We start from the raw sequence: 24618 nt of genomic DNA, 5'->3' as shown, positions 1-24618 counted from the left end.
GAATTCCCTCTCCATCCCTTTGCAAGCCTTACACAATCAGATGTGAAGCCCACAAGGGCAGTCTCAGCATCCTTTCAAAGGTGAGGAGCAGCAAGTCTCCACTCAAGTACCCTTCATTTCACCTGTGTTCCTGAGCCAAGTCAGTGAAAATAGCTGTGCTCTTCGAGGGCCTGCGAGCAGGCAGCTGACCAGAGCAGGCCAACAGGAAATATTGAGGGGAGACCTCAAAGTGCTCTCCAGCTTCCTCATGAGGGGAGGTGACAGGCAGTGATGTCTTCTCTCTGGAGATCAGTGACAGGACCCAGGAGAATGACATGAAGCTGAGTATGGGGAGGTTTAGGCTGGATATCCGGAAAAGCTTTTTCACCCAGAGGGTGGTTGGGCACTGGAGCAGGCTCTCCAGGGAAATGGTCACAGCCCCAAGCCTGACAGAGTTCTGGAAGCATTTGGATGACACTTTCAGGCACATGGTGTGATTCTTGGAGTGTCCTGTGCAGGGCCAGATGTTGGACTTTGATAATCCTTGTGGATCTCTTCCAACTCAGCATATTCTATGAATCTATGATCAGACTTGCATCTACCAAAGTGACACAAAAATAAGTAGCAACTCTTGGCCAGAGAGACTTGAAAGTTAATTCTGCATTTCAGTATTGCCTGTGGCTTGCATTGCTTGCACCCACGTCCCTGAAAGGTTTTCTGCCCTTTACAGTCATTAATCCCTTTACAGTGGGCTGAGAATGCTTCATGTTAGTACATAAGTATTCAGCATGATGCTTCTTAAGAATTACAATGCATGCAGAGGTGGCAGAAGAAATACAATGCTGGATGTACATTCTCCCTCTGGCACCCAGCTTGGAGCTGCCAGCATTTGTCTGGTGAAGATGAACAGAAGTAGTCAAATGCTTACTTGAGGGGAGAAAAGCAACATCCAGGCTGAGAATTATGTTTTCACAATCTTCATAATGCAGTGAGACAAATGGGAACAGAGACCTTTGTTCAGTTCTCTCAAATTTTGGAAAGTAAAAAACCTTTTGGAACAGTATTTATAATTTCAACATAGTATAGCATGCTTAATATATAGTGGATTAGTGCCTGTTCTGGCAGGATTTGATCTCCTAGGACTTTTTGTGAGCTGCTATAAGAAAAGAGTGGGGAAAAAAAAAAAAGGAGAGGTGAAAAACATTAATTGTGCGTCAGGCCCAGAGCTTCCCCTGAATGGATTTTAAAATCACAGGGTTAGGTTGGTTAGAGACTGAAATAATCACATTTACAAAGAGAGGCAATCAGTTAAGAAGAAACTAGCATTGGTGCCAGTTGCTTTCATAATCTCCTAACCACGTTACAGGAATGCATAATACTGGCAGTGAGGAAGCAGTAGGGAGGTAATAAGTACAATTTAATTAAAGGCAGAAGATTGAAAGTAAGTAAGTTTCTGTGCTTTTTTTTTTTTTTTAAACCAGAATTAAATAGAAGCACATTCAGGTTTTTTTTCTCCAAGTGGGTGAGCACACGTGTACAGATAGGTATAAACAAACATATACTGGCAACCTATGTAAGTTACAGCTTTATGTGCACATGTGCCACGTGGATGTGTTACAAAAACACTCCACACAAACCCACACCATATATTACACTAAAGCATCAGGAAACCATGTGAAAAAGTAGTTAGAACTTTTTTCTGGCACTTCTTCCTTACCCAATATGTAATGCTGCAGCACCTGAGATGTAACAGGTAGCCTCAAAAATGTCTCTTAATTTGTGGGGCAGTTTACCTGCTTAACTGAAAAAATGCTCGCTTCCACCTAACAAAATATTTTGGTGCTACACTGATGAACATAACAGAAGTAATTCAAGCAATATGGCAAAAAAATATTGCAGCATTTAATAATTTTTTCAGTACCCAAAATTCACATTAAAAATGATCCTACAATTCAGTATGAGTTCAAATCAAAAAGAGGTTTGGAGGAGTTGGTACTCCATCAAACAACTGGCTGCTGAGTACTAATTTTAAATACATCTGTTGCTACAGACAGGAAAGCTGGTGAATTGCATAAATATTGATAGAGACACAATCTGATTTGTTATATTTATATACTATTCTCTGTGTGAGGTAGTTGCATATAATGTCTAATGGCTATTTTCGTAAAATGGGACAGTGCTCAAGTTACAAAACATACAGGAATATATTTTACTGCTTTTATGACATTTATAGTTCATCTGCTGAGAAAGACGAGGTTTTTTATGGAATCAAAGCCAAACCTTTTCTAGATTGCTGAGGTCTATTGACTGTCCTACCAGCTATTTCTCAAAGGAGTAAAAAGCCAGCAACAGCAATTGCTGGTGCAGGAATAGTTGGGCTTTTTCCTTCTTTTTTTTCCTCCACTTGTTTGAAATCAGTTGTTAGTCAGGTCTGCTTCAGCACAGAGGGAGTCAGAGGGAGAGGGGTGTCAGTCAAGGTCACAGGCAGCTTTTACAGGAAGGCTTCAAGGGACAGACAACCAGCTCAGCTAACCAAGCCTGAAAGGCAGCGTTAAGAGAACAAAACCTCAATAACTTAAAAACTTTAAAACGTGAGTGACAATCTAGTCAGTAGTTTTCAAGAGATATGTGAAGCAGCTTCTTACTGAACACGAGGACAGAAAAATATTTAAGGCTTTTCAATCAAGACACAATTTTTTAACATTCAGAAGAGGCTACTCAGGGAACAGTGTGATTTTGCTCATTACAGACGAGCAAATGGTATCATTATCATCCCCACTTATCATTTGTAGCCTCTGGAGATCACAGCCAGGACCAGCACTCTGCTGTGCTGGAGACTGTACACACAGATAAGGAGAGGCGTTCCCTGCTCTGAAGGGCTTATAATCTAAATAGGTACAAGGGAAAAAGGGAGGTGTATTACTCCCTCCATGTGAGGGAGAACGTGGAAGTTGTTTTAGGAGAACCTGTATATATTGGAGACAGTCTATACAGTGGAGTTGGAAATTTGACAATGGCAGAGAATGAACGATGGCAAACATGGAACATTTGGAGCAGTGGTTTTTTGTTTGTTTCTTTCTACAGCAAGATAGATCAGCTCATAATTTAATTATTTGCCCCTTAATAGCCACTTCATCTTGAAAATAAAATCAGTATTTGCATGACAGTGACTCTGAAGACAAGCAGAAGCAAACATGAACATCAACAAAAAACCTAAGACTTGGAAAAGATGGCCTGTACTCTTTTGTTTTTATCCCATTATGTAACTCTGCACGGCATGTGGGGTTTTCTGACTTAGGATGAGCCACACTAATAGGAACTCATTTGTCTCTTTGACCACTGCACCTATTCCTCTGCTCAACTTCAGAGAGGATGGGGCTGCAAATGGACCAAGGGTTACTCAGGATATATATGCTGGTTACAGGAGCCAGTTTACACATTGGATTCACAGGGCTGACCTGAACACTGAAAGAAAAAAATACACTAAATTTTTTTTCCCTCAAAAAAAAATCTTTTAAAAAATTAGTCCCGATACATTTCTTCTGCTCTAATTCCTTTCTAAAGGAAAGTTCTGTTACTGTCCTCTCTATCTTTTACATGGACCCAGCTCTTTGTCTACCTCTTAAGAAAGATTCTGGATTGACAAAACACTTTTCTGAAGGACAAGACATTGATTATCCTGGCACCACTAAAAGAGTGTGGCATTTAACTGAAAGGCAAATCACATTCATCTCTTGTTTCTTCCTTCATCTCTTTTTCTATGGTATTTGCCCTATAATATCCAAGAATAACTTTACTTAAGGGGAGATATTTTTATTTCCATATGATCCCACATCGTGCCAGATAAAATCTGAGCCAACACAGACTCATTTATGCAGGAATTTACCCCCAGTAGTGACTTCTAATAATTGATGCCAAAGCAGACATTAAAGGATTTAGGATAATATAGAAGCAAGATTTGCAGTGCATCATGAACTAGGAGGGAAGCAAGAGAAGCCACTTAAGTGAGTCAGCTGGTCAGGTCTGAGCAACAAACCAAAAACCCTAGAGCTGCTTTGGTTCTTCCAGTCCACAGTTTTCTTACGCATATTACAAGCCATGGGAAAAACAAAATCAAAACCAACAATAAAGAGAAAGGGTAAAAGTCTTGCAAGCAGGTGATGGTCTGAATGCAAGCATCCCATACTGTTTGGCATGTTTTTCTAAACAGTATTTGCTGTGAGAAAGAATGACAAGAGACCATGCAAGGAAAGAAGAGAATTCCTTAGTAACATATTTTTTAAAAAAAAGTACGAGAAGGGAATTTCCTTAGGGTGAGAAAAAATTATCAAGACTTACACCAGACTAAGTCCAAGTGATTAATGGCTTGATTTTCAAATTTGCTGAGCACCTGTATCTCCAAGATGCTGACTTCAGAAGAATCTTTGGGTGCTCAGGACTTCTACAAATCAGGTCAGACTGACTTGTCTAAGGTCATACCAAAGCAGCTGATGACCAAACTGAGAACGGATACTGCCCTCCAAAGTCCCAGTTTACAATTAAACAGAAATCCCTGGAAAACCCATTTCAGTGTTCTAAGAGTATTTCAGCTAAAATCAGGATTGTATGATGCTGATACTTTTTTGCATAAATAGCAGAGGCATTTCAATCTGAAAAAATCATGATTTAAATGACATTTATGGAAATTTTTTTAAAATCATTGTCAACCTATACTGAATATCTGAAAATCTAATACTTTGAAATCACATGATTTGGTAAATGAGTGATGTGGCAAAGCAGAGATTTGGACACTGAGTAGGAACAAGAAAGAACTGGAGGAGAATATGAGTTCCAGTTAAACACCTGACAACTCTTCTGTTGCTCCTCTGTCACATCACACATGGTCAACATTCTTTTTCTACAGTGCCTCTACCCAACACTTGTCAAAGGGAAAATATGCAGCCAGACAGTAAAATGGACTTGATCAATCAAAAAACCAGTGATACCCATTCGAGTTCCAGCTTTGAAGAGAAGAATAGGACATGAGCATGCATCTTTTACCTGTGCTTTCACCAATGCACGGAGTTTCCTGACTGCATCAGTAATGTCTCTGGTTTCCACAAAGCAGAGGACACTGCAGATGGCTTTAGCTGCTTCAATCATGTCACCAACTTTATTCTGTTGATAAGAAAGAAAGGAGGAAAGAAAAGGAAGCAGTAGACACAGAGCATTTACCAGAAATACCTTACCATAAAGTTCTTGCCAGTGAGGGTGTAGAAAACCCTACGCACCCACGCAAAACTCAAACACCAGGCTTTAGTCTGGCTACACTGAAATCACCACAGGCCAATCGTTTCCTAAAGATAGCATAATTTCTGTTGAAGTCCAGTTATCTTCCACAAAATGCACCCTGTTCAAAACTGCAACAAATTTGGTATCAAAGACTGATTTTAAGGCAAAACATTGGTTTTTCTGAACTCCAGGAGTGTAGAAGCACTGTAAAGAAACTTCTGAGGGAACGTGAAGCCAAGTGATTCACGAGCGTTCTGAGGTTTTGTGCTTCTGTGAATTTATCCTCACTATTGTCTCCTACCCATCTCTGTGAGAGTTGGAAAACAGCCATGTTCCTCCTAAAAATAGAGACTGTGTGGGAGGCTGCATAATCTGACACCTGTGGACTGAGTACTTCTGCAACTAGTTTTCTGAAAAATTATATATTTAGTGAAAACTACGGAATCTTATTGATGGTAAATTTAGATCTTTAATATTGCCATATAAAAAAAAAAAGAGTTTCTAGATGAATAAGCTCAGAAATACTTTGGGGAATTAAAAAAAGGGGGGGAAAAAAAAAAAAAAGTGTCCCAGAAGGAAGGAAAACAATCTTTAAATATCAAGTACTCTATGTTCAGGAAAATAAATAAATAAATAAAAATTCATGGGCTTTCTGCATAGTTGTATCACTTCATTAAACCTTAAAATACATTCTCTGAACAAGCAGAAGCTCTCCTATAAATATTCTCCATGTTTCTCTACCAATAAATGCTCCTTTTAGTGCACTATAGCATGTCTATGTACCCATAAAACCATTTCTCTACCTCATGCATTTCATGCCTGAAAAATAAAAATTGCACCAAGATGAACTTTCTGTTTTCAGGTCTAACATCCATGACCAGACTGTTAACACCTGTCATTATTACAAATAAATATAAAAATGTATTGAGCTTACTAATTCCACATTAGCTACCTCGAGCAGACCTAAAGCAGGAATGAATTACATGAAATATCCCCAAATATTTGGTGGTTCAGATTCTTTTAAATGTAAGTTGTTGGGGTATTTTTTAATAATTGAGGACAGCAACACCTTTTCATACTACAGGTTCTAGGGAGGAAAAGGCTGACTGTGATCTCTTGAGAATTGTAGATCCTCCTTTGGGCTGAAGCTGGTTGACTGCTCAATGGTATGGTTTATGTGTAACACTGACAAAGCTGAAGCATTATAAATGCTGCTTTACTCTGTGTGTGTGTGTGTGTGTGTATATATATATGTATATATATATATACAGTTTGTACTTAATACTAAATATCATTCCAATTTTGCATTTGTTTTAAATAAATTTTAATTTAGCATCTTTCTTCTTCACAAGTGGAGAGGTATTATTGGAAGAAGGAATTTTGTGCCTATAAATACAGTTATGCAGGGTAATTTCTGAGCAGTGCACAAGCAATAGACATACACAAAAGTAACCCCTGAGAAGAGAAACAGCTCTCTGGATGGAGAAAAAAAAAACCAAAACCAAAAACCCAAACCCACCAACAGTTTCTATATTTTTGTGCATACATATAAATGCTATTCCATAAAGAGAATTGGTATCTTGAGGAATGTATCAATTTCTGTTTAATATGCTATTCTATTTCTAGATAAACTATCAAAGTACTAAATATTTATAGAAGCTACTTTACCATACACTTTGGTTTTATGGTAGCTACTTCTAAGGAGCATATTGCAGATGAAGAGTAAGAACATTAAATGATGTGATACTGAATACTATGCATGATGACTTCTTCCACACTATTTCTCTGCTGGGATATTTTCATGTGAAGTTTTCTTTTTTCATGTGTAGATGTATGACATTGATTTTTGTCCCAAAGAAGGGAAGACAGAGATTAATTTCCTACAGAAATTTTACATTTTCTGAAATTCCAAAAGAACTACAGTCAACAACTTCTAATTTTTTTCCCCCTCTACATATTTAAATACAGCAGAACCTTAGAAGGAAATTTTGGTGTTTCAATAATTTATCCAATAAAAAACTGTTATTTCATTCTAGAACTTTTACACACTGTATAAAAAATTTACAAAGTCCTCTCTACAGTAACAGCACATTTTGAACAGATTTCAAAATGAAGTGCATATAAAGTGGTTATCAGGGCAATCAAAATTGGCTGCTTATTTAACTGCACATATGGTCTGAGAATTACATTTCAAAACTTACATTTCAACCCTAACAGCCCCAATTCTGCCTTTGTGCCAGACATCTGAATTTTTTTTAAATTTTTGTTTTATAGAGTCATTATCCAGCTCAAAATTAATTTTCCATTTATTTACCATTATTACTAATTAGATTAATAATGATAGTGGACTTGTCCCATAAGTCAAAAGTACTGGTATCCCCATGTCTATGAATGAATACATTTGGAAACAGGTAGAAAAATGTGCAAAATATTAATATTTTTTTGTTGTTTTTTTTTTAACTGAGAATCTCAAGGTGTGTCTGGTTAAAACTGAATGCTTAAGGAACTTCCAGCTGAGTACTGAACTGAGTGTGCAATTAATTTACATTATGCGAGTAGCTCCCAGTGTCTTAAACTCCAGAGTGTGCTGAAGGTGGATTGTGGTGAATCAGAGAAGAGTAACAAAAATCCCAGTAATGTGAATGGGAATAGCTTGGACAATTGACATAATTACTCCTGTGCAGACTTGGGATAAGGGGCAGTTATAATGACCCCAACTTTAGACCTTCTTCAAGCAATCTAATCAAAAGTTAGAGAAAATAAGTAAACAAGGATTCAAAGACCAAATAAAGGGTTCTCATTTTTTACTTTCTTTACTGCATATTTATGACTATAACTTATTACATTAGAGTTCCATAATTTTTTGGGCCACTAATTGAAGCAAATCACACTTCATTATTCTAGGTTGGAAAAGCTCCATAGACTGAATGAAAACATCCATGATACGACCTACACCATTAACTTGCAATCCTGCTCTTTTAAGCAATTCATATGAACTTTATTGAGTGTCCCTGAGTAGAAAAGACCTTATTTAAAAAAAAATAAACTACAGAGAAATTTAGCTCTAGACGCACACATATTTGTTGGATGTTATGAATATTTGAAAAATGTACCTCCTTCCCTTTATAAAAAGTTAATGATTTCAAGAAATTGCTTACTCAATGGAAAAATCTTTAGCAAAAACAAATTTAGGAATGCTTCATTATAGGTCTGAGGAATATCTGCACAGTGTCAGTTGCAGAGGGTGGATTGCAAAGTCTCATTAATGTTGAGGTTATGGCTTTTTGTGAATTTAGAATCTTCTTACTTCAGGCCCTAAAATTTCAAGTGAATGTAAATAACTACCCTGGTGGGTCTACTTCAGTAAAGAAATATACATGTGCATTTGAGCTTGGGGACCCAAATTTTCCAAATGGTTATGACTGCATCACATTTTATACACTAAACACTTCCGTTTGAGATGTTGCTTACAAAGGAAAATGCAGCAAATACCTGCAGTGTATCAGACCCAGAGCTTTACTTTGTAGCCAGACGCAGTTCAACACCTTCCAAATTTGTGGTTTGCATTTTGAAAAAGCATCAAAGGCTTACACAAAATGTAAAATGTTTGTATATATCTATACTGGTTTATATAGTTATATATATTATATATTATTGATATATATTTATGTATTCATGTACGTGTCTGTATGTTTATGTGAATTTCTATATATGTGTGTATATGTGCAAACATTTGTGTGTAAATGTATGTTTTCTGGCTATTCAAAGTAGAAATACTAATGGATCAAGAATATCCAGAGGGATTAAAATCTGAACTTAAATGTAGGTGGCAGAGTTCTGAAGCAAAAGAATCATTTTATGTTGTAACATATATTTCAAAGAAATCCATAATTTTGCATAATGAGTTGTAACTCTGGAAGGGATGCACTGGAATATCTGCATGCTACATCAGTATTCTTTGATTTTACTAAATCTTTTGTTTTCTTTCCAGTTTCAAACACTAGAAAATCAGTTATCATGCCAAGTTGGAAGTCAGATCAAATAAACATGTGGTTTCTTCCAAGGTATGACTTAATTTGTCCTTTAGACATTTGTCCTTAAAACATTGGATAGCAGAGAAGATTTCCTAAAAGATTTTTCCTTCAAGCATGTAGCATTCAATTGGCAGCCCACAATACTTTAAAATAGAGCTCTTGGGAGTTTTGCTGCCTAAACCTAATCCTTCAAACTACTACATCCTTGCATATATATCCTAAATATGTAAACACTAGGCCTGGGGGGTTTGCAAAATCAGGGACAAATTTTGTAGATACATATATTCATTGCACCTCTACCAATTCCAAGCATTATATTGCCAACCCAAACAAGCCTGGTTTTATTTTCAAGTTCCTTGACACTTAGAAACAGTCACCTTTGATATTTTAAATTTGTAGCACTTTCTTCCTAACCTCAAACCAAGTTTTATTAAGAGAATTTATATCCTTTCAAAGACAGATTAAGCAGTCGTAATTAAAAGCCTTCCTTAATTGCATCTAAGAGATTTATAATTAGATACCTTTCATGTAGAAGTTAATGCTTTTCTGGTATAACAAACTGAGAACAAATACCTCATTTTGCAGCAGATATTCCACTTGACCTCTGTAGTTCATAATAACAGAGACAAGGTTCTGCCTGGAAATCAGAAAAAAAAGGAAACAACGTCAAGTTAATAAGAATTAGATAAAGAGAACAGGTTTGGGTTTCTTGGTTGGGGTTTTTTTTTTTTTTTTCACATTCTAGACATTTGAAATTATTTGACAGTGATTCTATGTTAGTATAAAATAAAGATAAGTGTGTATGTAGACATCATGCAATTGAGCCTGGATGTCCCTGTTTTGTTGGTAGTCATTTGCCACAAAGAATAGATGCAACAATCTATTTATACATGGGGATACAAGTTTCCCAAGTTCAAGAACTCCAATAAGTGATTTGCTGTATTGAAATTCACTTCCCATTTATTTTACTCTTTACAGTTAAGCAAGTGCTTAAATATTACTTTCAAGAAGGATGGACTCAAGTACATGCTACATTCTTACACTAGACTTGAGGATCTTAAAGGTCTTTTTCAAGATTCCAATAATATGATTTTATGATTCAATGCCTTCTTTCTCAATCACTTCACAGGCTTAAGTTGCCTAGAAGTGGATAAAACATCTGTACAAGATCTGGAAAATCTCCTGGAAAATACACCACTCTGTGGCTCCATGCCTGTATCATGCTACAGAAGTTGCCACAAAATTTGTACAGGCAGATTGCTGAGTCTTATCAAAGCTTCACTAAATTAATTAGGGCTACGAAGAGGAGCATACACCTCTCTACACTGAACTCCTCAACTGATGCTTCAGCTGTACATCTCACACTTTTGGAACCACAGGCTCCAAGTACTATCCCCAACAGATAACCAGAATCAGATTTTTGCTTTTAAGAAGCATTTGTGTAATTTTCTGTGTTTCAAGCACTGCAAAATCCTTGCTGTTGTTTATTTGTCAGCTGGAACAAAACAAAAAAGGCTCCTGTGAGACCACTGCTAAGGTATATTCCTGTGTCAGCCTGTTCAGGGTCAAATCATCAGGAAAGGATATAGAAACCCTAATTCCTAGTTTTACACCTTGCCTAGCCCACTGATTAGTAAAAGGGACACATTATTACCTCAATTGCCATCAGAGGTAGTTGGGGTTTGCACATGCTTATATGAAAAAGTGGACATTGCAATTTACATTCTTTATTCATTGTTCATTTTACTCTATCACTTTATCCTTGACTTTTTTTTTCTCCTCTTAAATGCCCCACCAATCTTTAAGATTCTCCCTCTTGAGGAGGCTTAGAAGGAATTCCTTCCCACTCTTCCATCCCCATTGCAGTCTGGTAGCTGAAAGTCCCAAAAGTATTCTGATTTTTTCAGAGCTTCAAAGCAAATGAACTATTTACAGAGAAACTGGGTGTGCATCCTCATGTATCTCAGTTGGGCTAACTAAGCAATCAGAATTAGAATTGCAACTACAGCCCAAAGTACAGGTTTCATGGTACATGATTAGACTTTCATTATCTATATTACACAGCAGAAAAGGAGAGAGAGTCATTGCACTGAAATAACACACAGAGAAGAGAACTGTTAGGTGACCTTCCCTGTGGTAATACCACAGTGCATTTCCCTGGAGATGCCAATTATTCACTTCTCCTAAAGGTAGTTTTGCCTTTACAGCTTTTTATTTCCAATCTGTGCTAGCTATATCTAGCCAGGCAGTTTGTATGTGGAGCAGCTGCCTGGAAATTCCTCCTGTAATACTGTTAAATCACAGCTAATACAAGTTGTCGCTCTGCTTTGACCACGTCTTCAGGCGGAACTTTTTCATAGCCTTACCCAGCTCGAAAATATTTCTGAACATATGAGCTTGCCTTGTTGTCTTTTTCCATACAGGTGAGCAAGCTTATTTAGCATGGTTGGTCTAAATGCAGGTTCCAGAATAATTTCCTAAATTACAAGGCTAGTTCAAAAAATTAGCATATTTCCCATCAGTTTATTGTACCGTGGAGAATCTCGGTATAAAGTAGCCATAATTTTCCATAATTAATAGGAAACAAATCCAGCAAGTTGTTACAATGATTGAAATACCTCTACTAATGCTATCCTGAGTCTTTGTCTGCTAGATAACTAATAATACCCATATCTTATCACACAGACATACCTCACCCTTGTGCATCTTTATAGCTGTGTATAAATATGGCAAGCCTAACCAACCCACGAAGACTTAGTACTTCTTTGATGTTAAGGACATTTTTTTAGCTTTTAGCAAGTCAATATGGTACAAGAGTTTTGAAAAGGAAATAAGAAAAGCACAAAGAACTTAAGAGAGTCAGGCTTTGCTGGTCTATACGGGAGGAGGATGACAAGCACATAGCATGTACTTACAACTTTCACTTTTCAGTCTCCTGGCAGCAGCACCCACTATGGAGAAATGCTAGATTCCCCTTCTAAAATGCTGTTTATCACCATTCTGCCTCACTAAGCAGTGCCCAAATGCATACCTGGGCCCAGAGAGCTGTGGTGAATGGAATTGTTGGGAGCTGGTCCCACGTGACTGTCCTCAGGCCTCAGAATTGGGCCCCTCACTACAAGAAAGGCATTGAGGTGCTGGAGTGTGTCCAGAGAAGGGAGCAGAGCTGGGGAAGGGTGTGGAGCACAATTCCAGTGAAGTGAGACTGATGGAAATGGAATTGTTTAGCCTGGAGAAAAGGGACCTACAGTAAGTGATCCTGTTCTGCAAACATTCTCTGTGCTCCTAAATTTCATACACTTGTCATCTATAAAATACCCATCTTCTAGTGATCTCTTTATAACGAGGATCAGAATGGAAATTTGGGCCATGCTCCTAGGAAACCAGATGGGTCCTCAGTAAGCACCAGATACCCACCTCAAATGAGCCACTACCTCTGTGTTTTCCTCCATCTGCTAAATGACAGGTGTGTCATTTAAATCTACTATTGCTGGCAAAGTACTTTATAACACAGTTATGAAAAACATCACAAAAAGTGTCAACAGCTTCTTTATCTAAAGCTGGAATTTATCTAAATGGAATATAATGAAAGGTGAATGAAGAATCTATCCCATTTAGTGTTTGTCCATCGCAGGCTGGCTTTACAATCAGCTTCACTTTGACTGCCAAGTTAAAAGCTCATCATGGTTAGCCTCCATTAAAAAACAACAACAACAAAAAAAAGAAGAAATAAAAAAGGTTTAAAAATCACTGAACTGTGAAAATATAGTCGTTATGAAGAGTAAACCTATTATTTTTACAGTACCTAATCTCAGAAATTCTCTAACAGCAACGTACACATGAAAATTACGACACCTTCAATCACGGGACTCTTTGGGAAATATGAAACCTCTAATAAAAACTTCAGTGATATGAAAAAGAAAGAATTGGGAAAAATTACACAGATCCAAAACCCATTGATTTTTGCAAAGCAATAACTACGGTCTGAAAATAAAAAGCCTGAAATATCGAACCAATTGTCTTTCTGTTTGGTATCATTCCTGTTCCCAGAACTTTCATTTGTAGCAAGGAGGCTCCCTACAAATATAAACAATTACAAACATAAATACTGCTAAATACCAGCTTACCGAGTCAGTCTCCAGGCACAACTGTCTTCTAACAGCTCGTTCACACAGAACCTTCTTTGGTCATCCTCACACTGTGGGGGAGAGGTGTATAGTGACATACATTATTCTGATAAGAATGTGTATTGGAGAGATTTACATGGTATTTTCCAAAGTCAGCATGTTCTCAATCACGTCCAGGATGTTTTGATCTGAAATTTTATTTGGTGAATATTTTGAGTTACACTGGGTGGTATTATATAGGTACCAGTGGGGGCAAGCGTGTTCAGGAAAACAAGCTAGCTGGATTTAGAAGCAGAACTTTAAATTAGATTCAGTGGGGGAAGAAGATGTGCTTGGATCCAGACAAGGAGAGTGGAGGCAGCAGCATATTCCAGTGCCCTGTCGTCATGGGAGACATGAAGAAGGCAGACAACATGGCCTAGAGCATACATCAATTCTGCTTTGGTTTCACACTGAGGTGGGCCAGAGGGAGAGATGATGCTGATTTAGAGGTGAGCTGTGAGGGAAAACATCACCCTGGACAGCTGAAAGGCTTTGCCTCTTGAGGGACCTGGGTATTTCTTTCACCAGCTTTTGTTGTGCCAGAAAACGAGGTAATTTATTATGGCAGTAGCAACTGGGTGTCCAAGGAAAACATCGGATCTGTACTTGATGAAGAGGGGCCCCTGGAAAACAGGCATGAAGAAAAACAAGAGGCATTCAGTGCTTGTTTCTCCTCAGTCTTTAATAAATTTTGGGCTCTCCATTCCTCTGAGCTGGAGGAGCACAGCTACAGCAACAGCAACCTTCCCTTTGTGGACACTGGAATTGTAAGGGATCAGCTGCAGCAGCTGAAAGTTCTTAAGTCCACAGAGCCTTGGTGGGATTCATCCCAGAGCACTAAAGGAAGGGAAAGTAGAAGGGAAGAAGGGAAGAAGAGAAGAGAAAAGAACACAGTTCATTTGCCAGGGATCTAGAGCAATCATCTAGTGCAACTGCTGGATTATGACATCACCAATTATGGATCCAATCTGGTGATGGATTCACCTAGCAATGGGTTATAATGTCACAGATGACCCAGCATTCTGTGCCAGCTGGATCAGCCCAGGATTTTTCCCAGCCCTAGCATATCTAGACAGTGTGAGCACCCAGGAGGTGCACTCTCAGCAACAGAGGGGGACTGGAAGGGGAAACTTCCCCCTGGGCAGCTGGGAGGCTTTCTTTCTTGGAGGACCTGGGCATTTCCACCACTCACCCCCAGGGCAGCCTCTGTTGCTTTGCCTGTGTGACAGCTGGTGCTGCAGCGCTGGTGAGAGGGAGGGGCTCAACATCCTGAGCAAGCCCCTCCTGCCAGACAAGCTCCAGCACTTTGCCCATCTCTCTTGGCAGGACATGGCATCCACTGCCAAAGAAGACACGGGGCAGAGCAGCTCTGCTGCAAGTGATGGCAGCCGGAGCCAGCCCCCCCAGGCAGGACTGCCGGAGGCAGCAGACGACTCCCAGTGCCCCATCTGCCTGGCACCCATGAAGAGGCCGGCCTACGTGACCTACTGCATGCACAAGTTCTGCCTCAGGTGCATCCTGCAGTGGGCCAGGGCCAGGCACAGCTGCCCCGTGTGCAGGCAGCCCATGGAGCGGCTGCTGCACTCCGTGTGAGGGGACAGCGACTACAAGGAGTGCGCCATGGGCCCGTCCGCCCGCCGGCAGAGGAGGGTGGCCACGGAGAGGGGCTTGCAGCCAGTCAGCGCAGCGATGCTACGGATGATGCAGGCAGTGCGTGACCACCGGCACTTGGCTGGCAGGAGCAGGCCCATGGACACCGAGAATGCCCAGACGCAGGAAGCGGCTCCAGGGCCCTCCACCGCCCTTTCCCAGCAGGGTCTCGCGGCCTCACATGAGATGACCCCACTGAGAGAAGGTGAGCGTCCGGCTGGCCCTGCTGCTCCTCTGGAACCACAAAATGGCACCGAATGACTTCGGCTTCTCAGCATCCCCTCTTCTACTGCACCCAATAAACTGCATGGTTCTTTCCAGGATGCGTGTTTCATGACCAAAGAATGTTCCTAAAGTCCACAAGGCCTCAGTGGGATTCATTCCAGAGCACTAAAGGAGCTAGCAGATCTTACGGCTGGATCCCCTCAGTCCTCTACCAAAGGCCTTGGCAGTCTGAGGAGGTCCCAGCTGACTAGAAGCTAGTCAATGTCATCCCAATTTACAGGAAGGGCACAAGAAAATGGAACGGGATGCAATGAAATGGGATGCAATGGAATGGGATGCAACAGAGGGGAGAGAGTTTAGTTTAGCTGGAGGGGACCTACAATTTTCATGTAGTCCAACTACCTCATGTCTTGAGGGCTGACCAGGAATGAAAAGCCCATTATGAAGGACAGTGTTCAAATGCCTCTTCCTAAGGGACTGATAGACATGAGGCATCAGCCACCTTTCTGGGAACACATTTCTGGTGTTTGACCACCCAGCCCGTAAAGAATCACATATGTGTGATTGATAGGATCCAAAGGGGATTTGATGGACTACAGCAACAGGTGGGTGTACGTGAATCATTTAGTATCTTGATTACATATGGTTGATTATTATATACAAGACCTGTCAAGATACTCATGTTTCTATTACATTATTTAAACTAAAAACTCAGTAGAGACTTCTATAATGAAACATAACCCACATTTCAAAATTTCAAAGGATCATTTAGATCAGAGGTGAAATTCTCTCCAAGAGCACATTATTTCACAAAAATAAACAGTAGCTGTATATGTGCATAAGTGTCTGAGATAGCTGAAGAATCTTAAAAATCCCAAAGTTTCTGCCTATTTTGGTTTTTAAAAGCGTAACTTTTGCAGCTTTTTATACAAATTCTGAAGGAAGGAAATTTTTTTTCCATAACTCTAAGTCTGTGACTTTCCAATGCATTTTTCCAATGCCACATGTTTTATGTAACAGCACCAACAAAATTAACTGTGAGCTCAGTGTAGACTACATCAGATCCTTGAATCGAGTGACTCGAGCAGGTTTCAGTACACCTAAAGAAATGTATAGAACCAGGTCCAGAGTGGAAGAAGCACTGCAGCTTTCAACGCACTGCATCTGTCTTCTCCGTTAGGTTTTTTCTGCTCCTGATAGACTCCTGCCTGTGAGCAGAACCTCTCCATCCTGTACCAATGCCCTGCCCTGGAGCTGGGGGAAAACTCTGTGTCTGTGACTTATTCCACCTCAAGGGCTGCTCGTGCTCTTTGCTATTATTAGTAACATGAAGTAACTTCATGGCCTGAAGCTTTCAGAGCCGTGTCTGTCACTGTAAAGGGGTGATCAATAATTCACTTGAGGAGACTTTAAAATGTCACCTTTCCTGCGTAAACCCTATTGTAGGATCCACAAATTCTTTGAGATGCTGAATGTTTTCTAATGGCCTAAACACTGCTAATTTGTCTTCCAAACTTGTTAGTTACCTGCCTGGAAGTCATTATTGTTTATTGTAATTGTGCTAGTTGGTAATTATAACCATTTCCAAAACCTGAAGCATGAGGGATGATCTGTGTCTGCTCCTGACCTCCACAGTGCACTGGATGATGTTAAACCTTGTTTAAACAGGTCAAACTGCAACAGAGTTGAAGGAGACTTTGAACATATTAATAGAAATACAGCATTTTACAGTAGCAAAATTTCGAGGACTTAAATACAGGAAAAGGCTCCCTTCTATTTGGAGAACTACACAATCCCTCTAGAAAGTCACAAATATTTAAATAATGGCAAAGTCTCCACCTTCTCATCATGATGGGCCACTGACTTCTCTCGTCTGTGATTATGCTCACAATGTTATAACTCATTATGTCTGGCAAAACATTAACACTAATATATATGAAAGTAAAAAAAGTTTCTGAACTCTCAGGAAATATCACTTCTTTAGCTCAAAAGTTCTTTTCTGGAAGCCAGTGAGGCTCTTCTTACAAACCTGTAATTATTTGCTGCCTCTCCACTACAAAGATTAATGCTTTCCTGAGATGATCAGAATGTGGGGACACCTGAAACTCTGAAAAAAATGGATTTCTTGGATAGGCAGAGCATTCCCTGAAGTTTCAAGGACTGCTAAGGCTGATAAATCTCATGTCTCAAAAAACCAAAATCTAATTAAAGGTCACCCACTAGCTGAAAGAACTGTGATTCCATGTAAAGCCCCTGGCCAAATTTCTTGCTTGTAACTGCTCAGCTGAAGAAAATTTCCTGCTCTGAATACTTCATAACAGAATTCCAGCTTCCCACAAAAGGAAAGAAAGCAAGTATTCACCTTAATTTTTTTTTCTTTTACAAAGGAATTGTGAACATTTAGTTATTAGCCAAAGTTCAAAAGCTGTCTGGTAGAAAAAAAAATAAGAGTTGCTCATTACTTATAAATATCCACTTATATTGGTTATTAAACATAAACTTGCACGTACAACCAAATATTTTTAACTATGAAACCTGAATTCAGCAGTGTTATGTATGGTAAGCAAAAGTCATGAAGGCAGCCTCCAGATGCCTTTGGTGTAGAGTTGGGCTTCCTTGGCACAGAAACAACCTTTGAAGGTTCCTAAGAGACTCCTAAACGTATCACAGTTTTGAAGATCTGTAGTAGTAGATGCTGACCTAGAGAAGGTAAATGACTTTTTAAATCGATATACTGGTTAAAATGTTAAATAGCTACATCTATCTGTATCTAAATATTTGATATTTATTTATTTGTTTGGTTGTTTATACGACCTCATTGTCGTCCTTTTTTAATGGTCCAGGTAAGATGCTGTAGAGAACTTGATGTTTCATTTGTGTTTTCTTTCAGACAAAACAGATACGGAAAGAAAGCCCCTACCCTTTTTTGCTAGACATCTGTCATCTGACCCATACACTGGCAGACTCAGGCTATTATCAGAAAGCAGGTATTTGGTACTGTCTGTGAACAGACAATACACTGCCAGTGAACACTGCCCAGAACAGAGCTTCTGCTGGACTGCAAACTTTGGGCTGGAAGCAAATCAAAAGTACGGATTCTCTGATGACTTGAAATAAAACAGGATTAAATTCTGACAAAACCGATTTTTTTCTGGAGGAGTAACCCTTGGTCTTCTTCAGTAGTTTGTTCTCTACAGTTACTTACTAGATGCAAGTGCAGGAGCAAAGCACAAATGCTCCCCAGGACATTCCAGCTGCAGCACAGCAATAATGTATGCATCCTCAGGAAAGCAAATAATCTCTCTTTGATTATTACTGCAGGTTGCTATGTAAACGGATTGATGGAATTTCTTTCCTTCAGGGATGCTGCAGGAAAGAGGAAGAACAAAAGGCTACTTACTGTTCGAGCCAAACCTGGCTTCAAATTCTCAGCGTGGTGTAGTCGAAGCTGAATGCAGGTGGTTGCCTTGCGAAGACTCTCATGGCTTCCCAAAGTACAATTGCTGCAGTTTGGGGGGAAAAACCAAATAAATGGTTATCTCTGCTTGCCAATTCCTTCTTTTCTCCTTGCTGCCTCTCCTAAAAGCACCAGTAGACTCAATTCTAAGTGCAAAGAAAAAGACTGAATAATACAAAACCAGCTCTTGGCACCTACTTCTGTGGAAATTGATGGGGTTGTTTCTGGCATGTTTCCCAGTAAAACAAATCTCAATTGCTCAGTTGTATCATTGACCATTAAGTTGTGACAGAACAACGAGGACACAGAGAAAGAATATCCTTAACCAACTGCACGTGGCTCCCAAACCTTGAGATTATTTATGCATATTCTTCAAACCCAAGCTAGTGCTGTATCCTGGCTATGAATGCACCACTGCAGAATGACTTGTAGTGTCTGATACCCAACTCAAAAATCAAATATTAGCTGTAGGTTTGAAAATCACATACATCAAGACAGGTGACCCTTGATTCTCAAAGAAGTCAAGGTTCTCACCCTGTGCAGCTCACACAGAGGTGGTAAAAGCAGAGTTCATCTTTTTCTTTCTCAAACATTATGCCAGCTAAGATCAGACTCACTCAGCTGGAGTGGTTCCTACAAACTAGGCTGCTGGTCAAGGATGATCCAACAGCCCACGGCAGGGGAATTCCTTAATTTTATTTGCCTTTTTCCATTTACCACTCTAGGCAACTTTGTCTAAATTATAACACAGCCTTGGTTTGTCACTCTTGGCATTACTTGGAGCAAAAATAATTTCATTTTTCCCCCCTTCACATCTTGTTTTAAACAGGTGAAATAATTCAAAAATTATTTCAGAGTTGAGGCAAACATCTTTTTACATTTGAAAAATTCCTTTGGGATTAATGGATAGGAAAAACAACGATTTTTACAAAGGTAAATTCATCACCAAAACAAGTTAGTATGCATCATCAGTTACAACTTTGGTCTGTGTTCAATTAGATTCAGGAGGCTTTGTGGAGCTTTCAGCCACAGAAGCACAAAAAGGGATATTCCATATTTATACAGTTTTACAGCATGGCCAAGTTCTTTCAGAACTCCCTGGGCCATGAAGGAAAGATGGGTTTTTTTTTGGTTCGTCAAGGGTCATGGAAAAACTCAGAATTTAAATGTAAACTGTATTTCTACCTAAATGGTTTTTGATGGAATGTCTGAACAAAAATGGATGGATTTAGTTGAAAAAACCCAACAAACAAACCAAAACAAAACCAAAATGCTCACCTCTGAATAAATCATGGAAAGCGTGACTTAGATGAGACTCATCTCACATGGCAGCAGAAGTCTTCAGCATAAATGTATGGATAATCTTAAATGTAACTGCCATTCAGCACAATTATAGGGAATTTATACATCTTGTAAATGTCCTGCACCCACACTATGTTGCAACTAAGTAAAACACAGACTTTCCATTGAGGTTACAAAAGCTGTAAATGTATATCTAGGATTCTTTTTTTTTAAATAAACATATTAAACATCACAAGGGACAAACTCATTTCCATCTGACAAAAATACCTAAAGCAAGGATCACCTCTGATTGCACCTCCATAAATTTGCAAAATTTCTTGATTTCAAGAGCATGAAGTACAGATGTAGGAATGGCAGAAGTGAACACCAACACAGTGAAATACCTGTACTGGTGAAAAGCATATCACTGTTATAGCTAAACCCTTCTCAAATCCCTTTTCAAAGCAAAAGCCCAAATTACCAATTCCCAGTTCCTGGGACTGTACCAACGCAACTCTTCTGTTGCTCCTCAGCTCATCTCTGTGTTCTGCCTGCCCAAGCTTTCCTGAAAGTTCTTCCTCTCCTCATGTCACTTAACCATGTCTGCCTCATGACTGTAATGATGATCTGCACCATGATCTTTATATCCTTTGGCTGAGGGATACATTTAGTGCAGTGCAAGCTGCAGATGGTGCTCCGGGTGGAGGGAAAGGGCAGCAGTCCAGGCAAGAGGCCATGAACTGGCACAGACTCTTCACAACAAAGGGAGTGTGGCTGTCAGAGAGCCCCCTAACTGGTCAGACTGGGAAGTTTCCTTAACATTTTAGAACTGCCTCAACATCTGTTTTTTATTTTATGCCTCACCATGTTTCCTGCTCTTTTCATTCTGCCTCACCTTCAGCCTATGGACAGGCATGGTAACAAGAATATTACAGAGACGCATCCGCGAGTCCTGAGTCACCTTTTCCTGATTCCTCCAGGATACAGATTCCTACTTCAATGCCAGTGACAGGAATTGGTACAGCTAGACCAGTACAGAGGAGCTATACCCTCCTATGAAGTAACAATCTTGGGCCACAGATATACAAAAACTTTTTCCAAGTGTAGTTTTTCCACGTCACCACGCTTCCAGGCAAAACAAGCTACACCAAGAGAAACTTAATTTTGTTACTATAACTGCTTTTACATTAGTGGTTTGTGTTAACTTCTGCTGTGCCAAGCAGATACTATCCATCAGCAAAGCCTTTATTGACATAGCAATGCTGCCTGAAATATTGCAAGCACAAGTGGCCATGCCTTCATGAATGGATTTAATTTGCACAAATACGAAGAGAAGAGTTTTGACAGCTATTGTTACACAAGAGACTAGACAAAATGGATTAATGCCTCAACAAAATAATGTGGAAACCTGGTCTAGATGAAAAGTGAGCTACAAGAAATAGAAGTGTAGCTTTGCCACAGATTGACAAACTGTACCCCAGGCAGATTTGCTACCATACCAGGACTACTAAGACAAAAGTAATATATGCCCTTTGGAGAATAACATGATTATTAGTAACTCGTTTATAGCACTCTGAGCCCTGTAAAGGGAACAAAAATGAAAGTGTCCCAGCCTTGTTAACTCAACAGTTTTCTCCTTTTTTTTTTGCTGAAATGATATGGAGACAGCAGCTCTGATGAGAATGCCATGAAGAGAAATGCAGTCTTTGTCTTTAGGAGACATGGTAATGACTGGTCCAAGTGACTTGCCTGTGGTCTCACAAAATATCTAAATATAAGAAAGGGAAAATCCCTGTCTCTTGAGACTCCCTCACTGCTTGCTTCCCCACAGCAAGGTTTTCTGATATGGTATAAGCTCCAAATCCTAATGCAGTTCAATCAGACTATTTTTTTAAGTAACTCAGCTAAGCAGCATCTCTGAATGAGAAACTTAATCTGCAGTGACAAGAGAAAATTAAGTTTATTTTTCACAAAGAACATATTCATCCAAAGGTGCTTGCTTCTTACGATTTCAATCTGCACGATTATGTCTCTGTCAGTCTATAATTAATAGCTTAAACTTCACTTTGCGTGAAAACCAATTTTTATTTAGGCTTCAATTCCCAGAGAACAGAATTAGTAAGGCAAAAAAAATGTCATCAATAAGGTCACAGGCAAGCATGTTAGAAGAAAAGATAAGCATTTAGATTTTTCAATTCCATTCCCCTGCTCACTGTGGTGGCTGAACTGCAAAGCAATAGGGAAGCTGTCTAAATTATACCATGTAAGAGCATGGATGGAACTTTAAATACTCAGATGCCTTAGAATAAAATAGAAAATAGTTTAGAAATAAAGCTTATAAGTATTCTTGTACTACATGGTTTTGCTGAGCTACATTACTGCAACCTATTGCTAGCACACACACCAATAAAATAATAAAGAAATTTTTTTTAAAAGTCCATTTCTTATATACACTTATGTGTTTTGTTTTATTAGGCATTTCAAGCTGCCCTGAGATTGTGGCCTGAGATTGTGGCAATGGAGGATTGATTCATTGCTGACACATGCGAAGGGTTGGTTTTGGCTGGCTGCTGGCATTAAGAGCCAGGAGTTCTTTGACCCAAGCTGTTTAAGCACAATTTAATTTACTTTTATGTAACATTTTTCATGAAAGGCATCATAAAATCATATTTAGGGGTATCCATTTTAAATCTAAGGAAAGATAGGAAAGAGCAAGATTTAAAGGTGGATCTAGAAGGTTTGTTTGATGGGATGGAAAGAAAGCCTGCAGGTTGCAGCAAGGCCAGGTTTCCCATGGTACACACAGTGAACTTAAAGACCAGAAACCGAATGAGACTCCAAATCAGAATTCCACAGATGGCTCTATTAATTCCAGGCTGACCTGCAGTCTATATGCTATCTTCTGATATTTTTAAAATTTGGGTATTTGAAATCTGATATTCTACTTATGGGTCAGGCAGGATGTGAGCCCAAGGATCTCTGTGGAGGTAGGGAATAATGGATGAGGAAATCTGCTGCTGCTGAGTGTAATGGTCATTACCACAGAGGTATTTTTTTTCCTGTCTCATTCAAAGCCAAATGGATTCTAGAAATCATCAAGTCTTTCAGGTGCTTCTGCAGGAGGTGGGGTGAAATGCTCATTAATACAATCCAATATAACAGTAAATGAAAGCTTTTGACAAATCTTGACAAAGCTGTCTGCTTCACTAAACCACTCTGGTCTGAGGACAACTCATCAAATCACCATTTGGGCTTCACTTTAGCTTTTTTCTGGATTTCAGTACAGCAGGAGCAGTAGAGTATTTATTCCCTTTGCTGTCTCAGAACTTGGGGAACTTCTACTGGAATTCATCCGTGAACAGACTCCAAAAACTTTTCTGGGGAAGAACTGTGCACAAGTGCATCAAATCACTCCGTTAGCAACATTGGGAGGAAACCAATTTGCACTTAAAGATAGCCCACACATTGGAAAAATTTCACCCTGAGGCAACTCCTCAGGCCATGTTAAACTACCCAAGGAACCCTAAGGGTCTGGGGTTTCAAATTTAAGGGCTCTGTTGAAGAGGCAGAAGAAGGGGAGCTGACTTTAACAGCACAATATAGAATTACAAGCTGCTGAAGTTAGAAGTGCAGCTCAATGCTTTATGTATGACAGTGAAGGAGCAAAGTAAGAAAGCTGAGAACATTATTGACCTTGTTTCACTGCTAATGAGACCTGCAGAGATTCTGCCAGTGCAGGAATTTAAAGAGTCTGCTATTGATGAATTCTCCCCACCAATGAAAACACAACTCTTTAGTGCATACTGCACTGAACTCACCCCCAATACAATGGTTCATTATCTCCTTTTTTTAGCAATTCCTTTGAAATCAGAAGAGCATCTTGAAAAAAAAAATCATTAAAAAAATCCCTGTCCTTCTTGCATAACTAACAGACCTGGCTCTCTGCTTGGTGCTTCTGGTGTTCTAATGATTAACACAGCACTCTGCTGTCCCAGCTCCTGCTTTACCAAGATTGGAACCAGAGAAGAGTGGGCTTAGAAATGTTGAAGAGGCAATCTTGGCATCTTTCATTGCCAAATGTAATTCACCATAAACATCTGAACACTTGACCTGTGTGCCTGTGTAAGGGTAGAAGTGCTCAAGCTGGATGCAGAACAAAGCTACTTTACACAGTGTGACACTTCCTCTCACAGCTACGTTACTTTCATTAACCCAACTGGCTTTCTCTAGGCTACTTCAGGTAATTTTTACACTCTACTGTAAATACGACTGCTTCTAAAATCTTCCCTTTCAATTATAGTCATATACTATTTTATCTAACACTTTTTGCACTTCTAAGAGATGAGCTGTGATTCCCACAGTGACAGCCTAATGTGGTGCCACAGAACACTGCCAACTCCCCCCCTTCTGCTGAAAGCCAGTGTCCACACAGCCCGGCTGACAAGTGCCTGCACTTCAGCTGCTTCAGCACGGAATCTGCTCACTTCTGCTGACACCTGAATTTAAGCTGCCAGAGGGCAAAAAGCAACTAGCTGAGTCCAGTAGTGCTTTC

At 39.5% G+C, this 24618-nt stretch overlaps 1 protein-coding gene across 4 annotated transcripts in view; it reads right to left on the bottom strand.

The window, feature by feature from the left end:
• Positions 1-24618, bottom strand: part of PIK3C2G (phosphatidylinositol-4-phosphate 3-kinase catalytic subunit type 2 gamma) — a 197216-nt gene that overhangs the window by 154089 nt on the left and 18509 nt on the right. For all 4 annotated transcript variants that reach the window (XM_048302295.1, XM_048302298.1, XM_048302297.1 and 1 more), the window contains 4 exons: positions 18729-18831; positions 13412-13482; positions 9858-9921; positions 5020-5136 (listed from right to left, as the gene is read on the bottom strand). In XM_048302295.1, coding sequence (XP_048158252.1) covers positions 5020-5136; positions 9858-9921; positions 13412-13482; positions 18729-18831 — 355 coding nt within the window. The remainder of the gene's footprint in view (positions 1-5019; positions 5137-9857; positions 9922-13411; positions 13483-18728; positions 18832-24618) is intronic.

This window comes from Corvus hawaiiensis, chromosome 4 (assembly GCF_020740725.1).
Source record: "Corvus hawaiiensis isolate bCorHaw1 chromosome 4, bCorHaw1.pri.cur, whole genome shotgun sequence".
NCBI lineage: Eukaryota > Metazoa > Chordata > Aves > Passeriformes > Corvidae > Corvus > Corvus hawaiiensis.
The sequence above is the reverse complement of the archived record's forward strand: the minus strand, read 5'-3'. Positions and strand labels throughout refer to the sequence as shown.